Source organism: Talpa europaea, assembly GCF_964194135.1.
Source record: "Talpa europaea genome assembly, chromosome: 7".
In the NCBI taxonomy this organism is placed as follows: Eukaryota; Metazoa; Chordata; class Mammalia; order Eulipotyphla; family Talpidae; genus Talpa; species Talpa europaea.
Window position 1 is genome coordinate 50,291,978 of NC_140074.1, and position 12,438 is coordinate 50,304,415.

Consider the following 12,438-nt stretch of genomic DNA (forward strand, 5'->3'; position numbering starts at 1 on the left):
GACTGGCTACCTGCCCTTTCCGGTCTGTTTCCTTATCTGCAAAGTGGTTATATCCATCTCAATGGCTAGTATTGGGACTGTTAATGATCAATGAAAATAAATGCTGTCCCACAACATTTCTGCTCTGCCACATTTCCTCTCAATTTTTCTTGAAGGATTTGCCATCCTGGGAAAGGCACACCTTTAGTGTTATAGCAACACCTGTCCTCCTCCAGTGTCTGTGGGCACTAAAGAGATTCCACAGAAATTGGCCCCGGTGGATACTGCAGCCACTGCAAGGGTCAGGAAGTGGGCAGCTTAAATAACAAGTCACTGAGAGAACAAGGAAAGGGGACAGGCACACTGCTGCATTTAGAAATGACATCACATGGTGTGTACAGTCTAGATCATTTTTAATCACCCTTAGTCTCATAAATACACCTGCAATTTAGTTCTCCTTAGCTGTGATGAGTCTTGTTCTCTGCTTTGTCTCTGGTTGTGTGGGTGAGGGGATGCCAGGTGAGATTAGAAATCTGTAGTTAGTTCGTGCTGTTCAGAGACAATCATGTGGATACATTATCCAATGGCAGCAATAGTTTTCTGGTAGGTGACAGGAGAGAGGATGCTGGTGCCTTTTGCGCACAGTCCTGTCAGATCTAATGTGAATTTGGTCGAGGTCTAACTCCTCATAGGAGAATTATTTTCCTTTGTTCTTATGCTCTAGGTTACTTCCCTAATAAAAAAATGGTGCTTTCCATAAACTTTAGACAATAATTACAAAAATACTCACCTGGAGGGAGTAATCGTTTCTGTCAGCTCAGGGTGAGCTTGCGTGTACATGTATGCATATGTTTATCAACTTCTCCTTCCTACCTTCCAGAAGGCGCATGGACCTGACTCTCCTTTGGTATCTTTCACAATGCCTGAGGCTACTGGGAATTTCCTCTGCTTAATTTCAGAACCAACTGACCCCTAGCTTTCTATGCCAAGATTCATGTTCTCAGACAAAATAATGTCCTGTGACCTACAGATACTTCTCTGTTTCTGGAAGGGAACACAGCCCTCAAACTGTCATGAACTTATCCCTAAGAGTCATTGGCACTGCCCTCTCAAGGTAGAGATCTGCAGTGATCTTCCCACCTTTTTATTCCTCCAGAAGCCATAGATCAAGTACCATCATGGCCAGACCCTGTGCGAGGTCAGCTGGGAAATGAGTAAAACAAAGCCCTTGCTTTCCAGGAGATTATATTTTTTCCTCTTAGAATCTCTCCAGAATTCCCTCCCAAAGAGGAAAAGATTGATAAAGCTTTTTAAACAATCACAGCTGGTATTTATTGAACTTTTCTAAGAGTTTTTAAATGGTCTAACTTGAATAAACTGATGAACTATTATTACCATCATTCCCATCTTACAATTGAAAAAATTGAGTCACACCTCCCCAAACCAGGCAAAATGTGTTATCTCTAAGAGCTGCAGGGCAAACTGGGGAGTGAAGCAGAAGGCTCTGTGTCAGCTTTATTTATCTTCTCCTTAAGAACTTATTTATTTATTTATTTATTTATTTATTTTAAAGATTATTTATGCATACAAGAGCTGGGGTACAGGCCAGAGATGGGGGGGGGGGGTGAGATGATTCACCAGAGACAGAGTGGGCAACAGAACAGGCAGGCCGACTGAAATACACTGCTGAGGGGAGCAGTGGGTGAGACAGGAGAGGTCTGCTGCACCATGTGGGTTTCTCTTTGGCTGGCCGGGGATCACACTCATGCTACATAGGCTGTGGATTGCTTCATAGTGCAGTGCTCAACCCTTTGCGCAACCAGGGAGGCCCAAGAACTTATTTAGAAGACACTTGCCCTCTGTTTTACAGCAGGATTCAAAGAAAGCATCTAGAGTTTCTCCCTTTAAAATGAGCCTTGTTGGGCCTCCCCGGTGGCGCAGCGGTTGAGCGCTGGGTTGCGAAACTGCGCGCGGCCTCTGCGGCGCCGGTTCGATCCCCGGCTGCTCCCCGGCCACCAGAGGAGGGTCCCACATGGCGCGCAGACCTCTCCTGCCGCCCGCTGCTCCCCTCAGCAGTGTACTTCGGTCCTTCTGCCTGCTCTGCTCCCCGCTCTGGCTCTGGTGAATTCTCTCACCCTCCCGCGCTTCTGACTGTACCCAGTGCATGTATAAACAAAACAAACAAACAAACCAGCAAACAAATAAATAAAGCATGCCTCTATAAAAAAAAAAAAAAAATAAAAAAAAAAATAAAATGAGCCTTGTTCAAATACCCAGAGGCTAGCAGGAGAAATGACTGGTTGAAAATGCAGGAGCCAGCCCACCCCCATGATGGCATGGGGTGCAGAAGTTGTTCAGGGTCGGCAGCATTCTGGTGCTTTCAGAGTGTAAGGCGGGTGGATGGGGTTTTGCATGGAGGGGGCTTTTGCATTGGCCACTGACTTTCTTTCTCCTGGAATCTTTGCAATGGGTGGATTCTTAGAGGAATTTATATTTCTGGCCTAAAATTAATTGCTGGCAAATCAACAACTTATTTACTCTTTGAACTAAAGCTACAAAGTTTGATCCTGGCCTAGATTCTCTTGTGTATTTCATGGTTTCTCATAGTAGTATTGCACTTCTATGTCCCTTTCCCACTGTTGAGCTCAGGGTAAGATCTTTGCCTCTTATGATGCGTACTTGGACTTGAGTAATCTTTCCTGGGTTGGACAGGCTTGACCCTTTGGCCTTTGGTATCCTACCACTAAGAGCCCTGTCACAGTCTAATTGTGAAGAAAACCACAAAGGATGAGAGACTTGCTCTCTGGCTTTCCAATGAAAGGCCACAAAAACCATTACCAAAGAGACGTGGGGTACCTAGAAAGGTGCAGATAATACTTCCACTTTACATAGAGGTCCTGCAGCTCACCTGAGGGCATAGTCAGAGGGTTAGGACAGTATTCAAAGACAGTTCTGCACCTTGGCCACTGTATAGTGGCATATGAGAGACTCTGAGCTGAAGAGAGTCCCAAAACATTTCCCCAGTATTGTTCTCAGCTTGACAAGAGGGGTTGGGGGGCTACTGTAGTTTAAGTAGAAGCAAAATGTGCTAGGACTTGTAAGAACAGAGGAAGCTCCCCCAGGAATGTTTACCTCCAGACTGGTGACAGAAAGGATTTAAATGATCACCAAGAATAATATGCCCTTGTATTTTTGACTGATGGGGACATTTCAGACAGGAGCGATAAAAGCTTCTCTATATCATTTTCTTTCTGGCTTATTTCACTGAGCATGATCCCGTCTAGCTCCATCCATGTTGCTGCAAATTGCATGAGTTTATCTTTTTTTGATTGCTGAGTAATATTCCATTGTGTGTATGTACCACATCTTCTTGATCCAGTCATCTATTTTTGGGTATGCTCAGCGAAATAAGCCAGAAAGAAAAAGAAAAATGCCAGATGGTCTCACTCAGAGTAGGAATTTAGAAAGCCTAAATAAGGGACCAGGAAAAAGATTAATTATAATAAAGTAAAAATCAAAATCAACAAGCAACTATAAACCAGAGATACACTACAGGGGGAGGGAAGAGGGAGTATGATCAATACGGGGTGTGTGGGGGGGGAATTGTATGGGAACTATAATCAAGATGAAAATGCATACATGTGCAAAAATGAAAAATGATGTAAAAAATATATAAAATTTAAAAAGTGAAAAAAAAACATAATGAATAAAAAAACAAACTTCTCTGTATCATAGCACTGGACACCAGTGGAATTGGGAAATCCCCACCTTCTTGTCTGAGAATAAAAAATGGAAAACCCAGTGACTGTGTTTGGGAAGTCATGCCAACGGGGGCCTTGGTGGAAGGGAGTGTATGTCTGTACTTGAGATCACTCATCCAAGGTGGGAGGTGGACAGTGGGGTGGGGATTGCAAAATGAGATGAGTGATTCTGACTCTCTTGAATTTTCAAATTCTTGTACAGTTCTGGAATCTTACAGGTGGGGTCACCTGCTTTACAATTCATTTAAAATCCTCCATATTTATTTGGAGAGCTTCCTCTCCTGAAAGAGATCTCTTTTATTTGCCATTGGGAGGAAGAAGCCCTTTGACTGCCAAGCAGCATCACCACAGCCAAGGTCACATTTACTTTGTCCTACAGCGCCCCCTCTGGCCTTCAGAGGCAGGGATGCTCACCACTTGGGAGTCCAGGACCAGGACTGCCAGTGCTGGTGGCTCATCCTGGGACCACCAGCTTTCTGAAGCACATGCCAGTGTTAGGATACCTAAGTCACCACACAGTTGGGAAAAGACAGGGAATATGAGATACAAGAAAAGGAAGATATGAAACACCATGACACCCCCTTCCTCATCCCCCACCCCCAGTGTAAAAATAAACCTTCCCGGGTAAATGAATACGGGTGTTTTCATTTCAAGGATTTCTCCAGTGTATGTGTTAAGCTGGAGGTCAGGGGGCAGGATGGGTAGAAGGAGATGATATCTTTCACTGGACTCAATGCCCAGTGATGTCCAGCTGAAGATGCTCTGAGATTCTGCTTGTGGGACATCAGGGTGGCTTGGAACCATGCCCGGCCACTTAGCTGTTGGAGAGAGGAGAGCAGAGCTCCCAGGTCTGGCCCTGGTGGGGGCATTCTGGAGGGTTCGACCTGGGTGGGGAGGTGCTCTGCTGTGGCAGGTGGCAGGGAGGGCAGGGGCTGACTCCCACTAGGATACTATGACCTGGAGACCCAGACTCTCTCTCCATGTTGTGCTTTTGTTTTTGTTTTGTTTTCATTTTGATTGTGGGGGGCACTGCTTTTGAGGGTCAGAGGCTCTGCTCTGTGCGGGATCCCCTAGAGCTTTGTTCTAAACCATTAAAACACAAACCTGTCTGTGTGTTGAGCCTTTGCCATTCGGGCCCACTTGGTCCTGGGAAGTCAATTCTGGAAAAAGAAACCTGGGTGCTCCTGAGGCTGTCAAGGTACAACTTCAGGTGAAGCATTCCCCCCGTCCCCCAAATCACGCAGCAGCATCCTTTTCCACCGTCTGCTGATGCGAGAGCAAAGAGCCCCTCCAACAACGCCTTCTGTGCTCCCTAGGGCGCACGGGCCCGACGCTGTGCTGATGGCCGAAGGTAACCCTCCTCGCGAGCTGACGCAGTCGCAGATGCTGCACATCGCGCAGCAGATCGCCGCGGGCATGGTCTACCTGGCGTCCCAGCACTTCGTGCACCGTGACCTGGCCACCAGGAACTGCCTGGTCGGCGAGAACCTCCTGGTGAAAATCGGGGACTTCGGCATGTCCCGGGACGTGTACAGCACTGACTACTACAGGGTGAGTGGGGCGCTCATGGGGGAGACCTTGGGGCTTTCTTTTCCCGGGGACCCCTGCTTGTATTAGTTTGCCAAGGCGGCCATGACAAAATCCCACGGACTAAGTGGCTTAAACAACCAAAACTTTTTCACACTTCTACAGGCTGAAAGTCTACGCTCAAGGAATGTGCAGTTTGGCTTTCTCCTGAGAGTTCTCTCTCGGAGTGCAGCTCCTTCTCTCAGTCTCCTCACCTGGTCCTTTTCTGCGTTTCATCTTCTTAGAAGGGTACCAATTAGATTGGAGTAAGACCCATCTAGTTTTAGCTTAATCACCATTTAAAGGGCCTGTCCCCAAACATAGCCATATTCTGAGATATTGGGGGTTAAGGTTTCAACATAGGTTCTGAGGGAACACAAGTCAGCCCACGCTACCAGTTCTGCCCTGCTCTTTCCATGGCTCTCTGGAGTGGTGTATGCCAGCTCCAGCTCCAAGAGGGACGTCCTGGGCATAGGATTCTGCCAGGGGAACAAGAGGGCTTGGGTAGACTCCTGGTGGCACAAAATTAAATGATTTTATCCTGAATTTAATTCTGTGAATTTATGCCTGAAATCTTTGTTTGCGGTTTGACCTACAGTGAACTTGTTTGCATATATAGTAATACTCTGGATCTTGGAAGTTCTCACCCAGAACTGCCGTGATTGATGGTGGATCAGCTGGTGGCCATCTTGGTGTGATAGAAAGGTTCTCTACTTCCTGCACCTGATTGACCACCCAGACTGCCCAGGTTCTGCTTATCCATAGTAATTCTGATCTACTGATTCCCTAGAATTGGCCCCTTTGGCATGTTCAATTTGTTAACTAAGATTTTGGAACATGGATATGAGGGGAAGAGACTTCTCTGGAAGCTTGAAGTCTTAATATTCTGCAGTGAAGGTTTGAGGTGGCATGGGATCACTTCAAGCCCTCACTTTGGTTTTTGGTTAATTTGCCTGATTTTCAAACAGAAAGGAAGGAAATTGGAAGGAAAAGGAATAAATGTGCTCTATGTGTATAGAATAAGTGAATGACTTGATTTGTTTGCCTAGTAGGGTAGGATAGGTGAAGAAAATGCCTCTCCTTGCCTTTGCTCTTCCTTGTGTGATTTTATTTTTGAGGAGGAGCCTTTGTCGTGTTTTCTCTTCCTGCAGCCTTACCACTGATGCCTCTGCATTTTAGTTGAGCCAATTTTGCCACAATTATCTAAAAAAAATGAACTCATTGCTTTGCTGCAGTCTTCTAAAGAAAGATTGTTTTCTGTGGTTTCTTCATTTGAAACTTTGTCAACATTTGACAGAGTGGAGATCAAATTGAAAATGAGTCTCTTCCGGGTGTATTTGTGGGAAACAAGGGCAAAATGGAGCCGCCAAGCACCTGTCCTGAATTTAACATTGATTTGTTTGTTCTCAATATCTAAAACACAGGAGAGGTTTTTCTCTACTGATGAGTGTATCTCCTCTGTTAGCTCTGCTGCCTTGGCAGGAGCTGGGGCTGTCTGTCTAAGGGAGCAAATATTTGGTGCATTCCTAAGGAAAAGGTTTTCTGATTTTGTCAAGCATCTAAGGGAGGAACATGTGACCCAAGCAACAGCTTTCTCTTTAGCAGTAAATTAATAAAGGTTTCAAAGCACCCAGGACAAAGTAGGTGTTCAGTAAATGTTCCAAGCTTATAAGCATCCAAATATATAAAGTTATGCTTTATTACCAAAACCAGAACACAACTATGTTGAAACCAATGTCCTCTTCTACATGTCTAGAAAAAAAATCAGAAGAGAAAAACTGAAAAAAAAAAAAAAACAACAATATAAAGATAACTCACCCAATTAAAAGATAGTTAAAGGTTTTAATGTAGAGTTATCTTCCAAGAAGATATACAAGTGGTCAATAAGCACATGAAAGATGGTCAACATTATTAGTCTTTAGGGAAATGTAAATCCAAACCACGATGAGATATCACTGCACACTCACTGGGATGGCTGCAATAAAAACACAACAACAAATGTTAACAGGGATGTGAAGAAATTGGAAACCTCATAAAACTGCTGGTACAAGTGTAAAATGGTATCTGGGAGAACAGCTTGGCAGCTGGTCAATGTTCAAGACAGAGTCTCCCTATAACCCAGCAATTCTACTCCTAAGTATATACCCATGACAACAGAAATCATATGTTCTCTCCAAAACTTGTAAGGAAATGTTAATGGCAGCAATGTTTGTATAGCTAAAAAGTAGAAACAACTTAAGTGCTCATTAACTGATTGATGAATGGATAAATAAAATGTGATAATCCATATAATGGAATATTATCCATCAATAAAAAGTATTGATGCATGCTATAACATGGATGAGCCTTAAAAATATTATGATAAGTTGTAGCAGCAGGACAGGACACTGAGCAGGTTCTCTATGACCCGGGCAGACAGAGTGAACAAGGAGAGAGTCCTGGACTCCTCAGCGGGTTTTCAGGCTTTTATTGGGATTCACCAGGTACACAGCAGTCAGGGGTGCTGGGGGGCTGGGAGGCTGGCAGGCCTCCCAGCCCCCAGCAAGTCTTCACTCTTTCTGGGCTCTCCAGCATTCTCTGATGACCTCTGCTTCTGCTCTCTGCTCTTCCATCTGTTCTCTGCTCTCTCCTGGTTCTGCTGGCATCTCCGTGATGCCGCCTTTTTAAGTCCAGGCTTAGCCCAGGTGAATCCCATCTACATATGCCTACACCCTACTCCAGGGCCCGCCATCAGGCATATATTCAGGACCGCAAGGATCCATCATCAATCCTAATGGCAGGAGGGCAGAAAAGCCTGATACTTTACCTTACCCCACGTAAATGAAAGAAACAACACGAAAGATCACAGAAAGTTGTGTGATTCTATTTACATGAAATGTCCAGAATAGACAAAGTCACCAAGGTAGAAGGTGGACAAGTGGTACCAGGGGCTGGGAGAATGGAAAACTAAGAGTGTTTGCTATAAGATATGGGGTTTCCTTTTTGGCCTATTAGAATATTGTAGCACTGGATAGTGGTGATGACTGTTCATATGTTTATGAATGTACAAATTAACAGACACCTTATAAATATATATATATATATATATATATATGCTAAACGCCAGTGATATTGTATACTTTAAAAGTATATGAATTTATGGTACATGGATTACATCTGAAAAGAAAAATATTAGCAAAATAGTTGTCATGATTATGAACATAAGGAATTAGTCTTGGTCATTTGCACATAAAATCATTGTCACTTCTCACCTACCATATTTTTAACCATTTGTTAAAAAGGAAATTCTTTATGTAGGTGACTTTCCTGAAGCATTTCCTTCTAAATTACTTGGAAGTAATAATGATTCCTGTTTCTTTATTTGTTAAATGTTCTTAGACCTATTCCATTTATTTAATCCCACCCCATCATCATCACTACTCACTCACATTTGTAGTATTTGGATGTTTAGTTGGTTGTATGTCATTCCCATTGAAGATGAAAAGGAACTGGTCTTATGTTGGCCTCTGTTATTGGTGGAAATAGGCAGGTGAGGGTCAGAAAATAGATGATGGATTAAGATATGACCACTTGATAGAAATCTAGGAAAGAATCAACATTGGGAGTTTATTCTCTCTCCTCTGAAATTTCAAAATGATGCCCCACCATTCTGTTGAATTTGTTCAATGGACCAAAGAAGCTGTTGCTCTGATATTACAGTGTCTGTTTCCCAGAACATGCTTGCTTATATGGTTAGCGGTAAACCCCTCCTCATCATGGTGTCTCTCTCTTCCTTGTCATAGCAGCTATGGAGTATGTTCCCCTTACGTATCTCGGCTCTCTCATTGCCAGCACCTTAAACAGATTTTTCTTCATTATTTTCTTCCTATCCTCTCTAGCAGCCTTATAAGTCCAAGGGGAGGGGCTGCTGTGTTTGATGTGTATTGTCATCACCACTGTTATATGTCCCTTCTGCCATGGGAATAGGGAAGGATTTTGTGTATGTCATAGCTATCGTCTATGGAAGGATCCAGCCTGGAGTCAACTAGATTGAGGTATTAATGTCTCTTTCCTTTAAGCAAGAGCTAGTCACGCTGGTAGCCTGAGGCTTGTGCTTATGGTGGCTTGTCAGCAACCTGATGCAGTGGCCACAGCTCTGTGCAGTCCATGGCAAGAGGGGTGGGTGACAGCTGTTCTTCCATCATAGGGGAGCTGGCTCAAGGCTTCCACCCCATTGCAGCTGAGCTAATTATGTCTTCCCGATGAAGGGAGAAATCAGAACACTATATTTGTTTGAAACCAGCCTGATATGGTGGGTCCAGAATTACTCTAGCATTTATGTTCTCTGAATTGTTTTAATTAGCAGTTCTGCAGCACCAGTCTTTCATTTTGTTTTTATTCCTTCCCTCCCTGGAAAAATATGATATTTAGGAAACATCTGAACCAGAGTTCTGTCACATTTTGCCTGTCGGAGACCTCAGATCTCTCTCCACTTGATCATTACTATCACACAACAAATCCACTGAAATTTTTTTAATGTGCACTTTGGTGGCTTTCATTGTTTTCATCCAACATGTGCCTAAAATGAATGTGATCCACTGGTGTGGAGAGAGCTCTAAGCATTTGAAACCCTAGCTGTTAAACCTTGTTCTCCCTTGGGTGAACTTTATATTGGGGTGGTAAGAAATCCTATCCTTTAATTCATCTTCCACTTAAGAAGAAGAGAAAAGGAAGCAAAATAGGCACATTAATTTATGGTGCACATTTAGAGAAACAAATGACTATAGCTAAGCTATGCAAGGCCCTGGTGAGGCTCCCAAAGTGTTGCTATTATATCACCAACACAGTCCAAGAAATTATCTTTAGGTGCTCAATGCCAGCTTATTAACTGCAAAGAGAAAATATGGGTTGTACTAAAATCAACTGATATAACAAGTAGCAAAAAGGATTGGTTTGAACTGCAGAACCTTCTCCCTTATCCTGCCCATCCTGGAGTAAGTGGGCTGATAAACTAGAAAATAAAGTCCTGAGCCACAAGAAGAGAGGAGAAGGCTTAAGCAATTTAAGAACTAGACAAGCACATAAGAAATAAGAGTTACCTTTCATCCTTTGGTGTTTGAAAAGAATGTATTTATTTTTAATAAATATTTTAAAGTAATGTGAACATTATAGACAGGCAGATAAATTTGTAGGTAAGAAGATGGATAGATGATTGATGAATAGGTATACATACATACATACTTACATATGTATATACATATATATGTACATACATACATGATAGATCTTGATTTATTCCACAATTTTTTTAGTGTGCTATTGTTAAAGTGCCAATGCCATTCCCTCTATAAGGGCTAGCATTGCCTCTCCCTGGTGAATGCCTGCTCATTCTTCTTCTTTTTTTTTTTTTTAAAGATTTATTTATTTATTTATATAAGCACTGGGTACAGTCAGAAGCATGGGAGGGTGAGAGAACTCACCAGAGCCAGAGCGGGGAACAGAACAGGCAGACCAATGAAATACACTGCTGAGGGGAGCAGCGGGCATGGCAGGAGAGGTCTGTACGCCATGTGGGACCCTTGCTGGCAGCCGAGGATCAAACTGGCACTGCAGAGGCTGTTGGCAGCTTTGCAGTCCAGCGCTCAACCGCTGCACCACCAGGGGAGGCCCTGCCTGCTCATTCTTATAAGGCCATTCCAATTTCACCTTCTTCCCAACTTTCTTCAATACATAGTAATTATTCATAAATCTGTGATCCCTCAATATTTCATGTAAATTGTCACTCGAGTCATGGCATCAGAGAAATGGAGTCTCATCCATCTTTGTTTCTGCACAGATGGCAGAGTGCACAGCACATATGAGGTGGCCAATCAATGATTGAACAGGACACACAACAGGAAAAGCCCTATGAGTGTGTCTTTTAAGTTCTGTAGATATAGAGGACACTCAGATTTTCAGATGGGACTGGCTCTGAGGCTAGGAGTTGACTTCAGGAAGTAAATCTAGGGAACTGGTGGCATCCACACATCAGACAATTTCTTTTCATAGAGAGTCCAGAGCTAAAACTTGCTTGCATTCAGACTCTAGTCAAAAAGTTTCTTCTGAGCCCTTGAAAACAGGCACAATGTTCACTTTAAGAAGAAACACAATCTCTTCCTGAAGGAAGAATGAGCTCTTTGTCATTGGTTCTCTTTTGCAGGCATCATTTCCTTATTTTCTCCTAATATATTATACTGACACAATACCTCTTTTAACTTTCACATGTGTAAGTATAGATATTTCTGTCTGGGCTCTTTTGATTAAAGTGGTCCCAGAAACCTAAGACATTATTTATTTTATGAAATCATCTCCAATTTATGCCTCATATAACAGTTATAGAAAGCACAATTAGAGGAACCTGTCTGCCAGGGAGAAATCAGAACATTAAGTTCAGACTAATTCTATAATAAACTAGATTTGCATGCATTGTTTTAGGACTCTAAATTGGTTTCATTTGTATTCAGATCTTCCTAAAAACTTCTACATATGCTTTGGGGTTGTGTAGTTTGCAGAGTATCCCTGCATTCATTCACTCACTCATTTATTCAACATGCATTTGTGAAGCAACTATGGGTTTGATGCTGTGCTAACTACTAGAGGCATCCAGATAAAAATGACACATTTCAATCCAATATGATAAGTGCAGTAATAGATGTATGTTCTAGGAACTCTAAAGAACCACTGACTGAATTGTCAGTGCAATTACGAGTAAAAGTGATGTGTTGCTCAGGTAGGCCATTGTTTTCATTGTTGCAGAACTCTGAGAGCCTTTAATCTATTACTGCACCTTGTGACCTTTTCAGAAGGACTGTGGAAAGAACCAAAGCCAGCAATGAAGAACTGGCCAATCAAGACTAAGGACTGAACTCACTTGTACAGTGAGTTGATCAATAGCTTGTGAGTGAAGACTTAGACAACACTGTCTTTCTACTACATAGGAAATGAAGTGAAGGCAAATGTCTTTGGGGTGAGCAAGGAAATGATCTGATGGGTTCACTTTCTGCCCCCTTCATAGCCTCTGTTCTTTATTTGTGGTGAGCTCCTGCCCTTAAAGATTGTTGAGTAAAGATAAATTGAAGTAGCACATAAACATTGATAAAAAATAAGAGTAATA

The 12,438-nt window shown here is 42.8% G+C and overlaps 1 protein-coding gene across 3 annotated transcripts in view; it reads left to right on the forward strand.

Moving 5' to 3' along the window:
- Positions 1-12,438, forward strand: part of NTRK2 (neurotrophic receptor tyrosine kinase 2) — a gene marked incomplete at its 3' end in the record, with an annotated part of 340,861 nt that overhangs the window by 270,906 nt on the left and 57,517 nt on the right. For all 3 annotated transcript variants that reach the window (XM_084238704.1, XM_084238705.1, XM_084238706.1), the window contains exon 14: positions 5,057-5,291. In XM_084238704.1, coding sequence (XP_084094830.1) covers positions 5,057-5,291 — 235 coding nt within the window. The remainder of the gene's footprint in view (positions 1-5,056; positions 5,292-12,438) is intronic.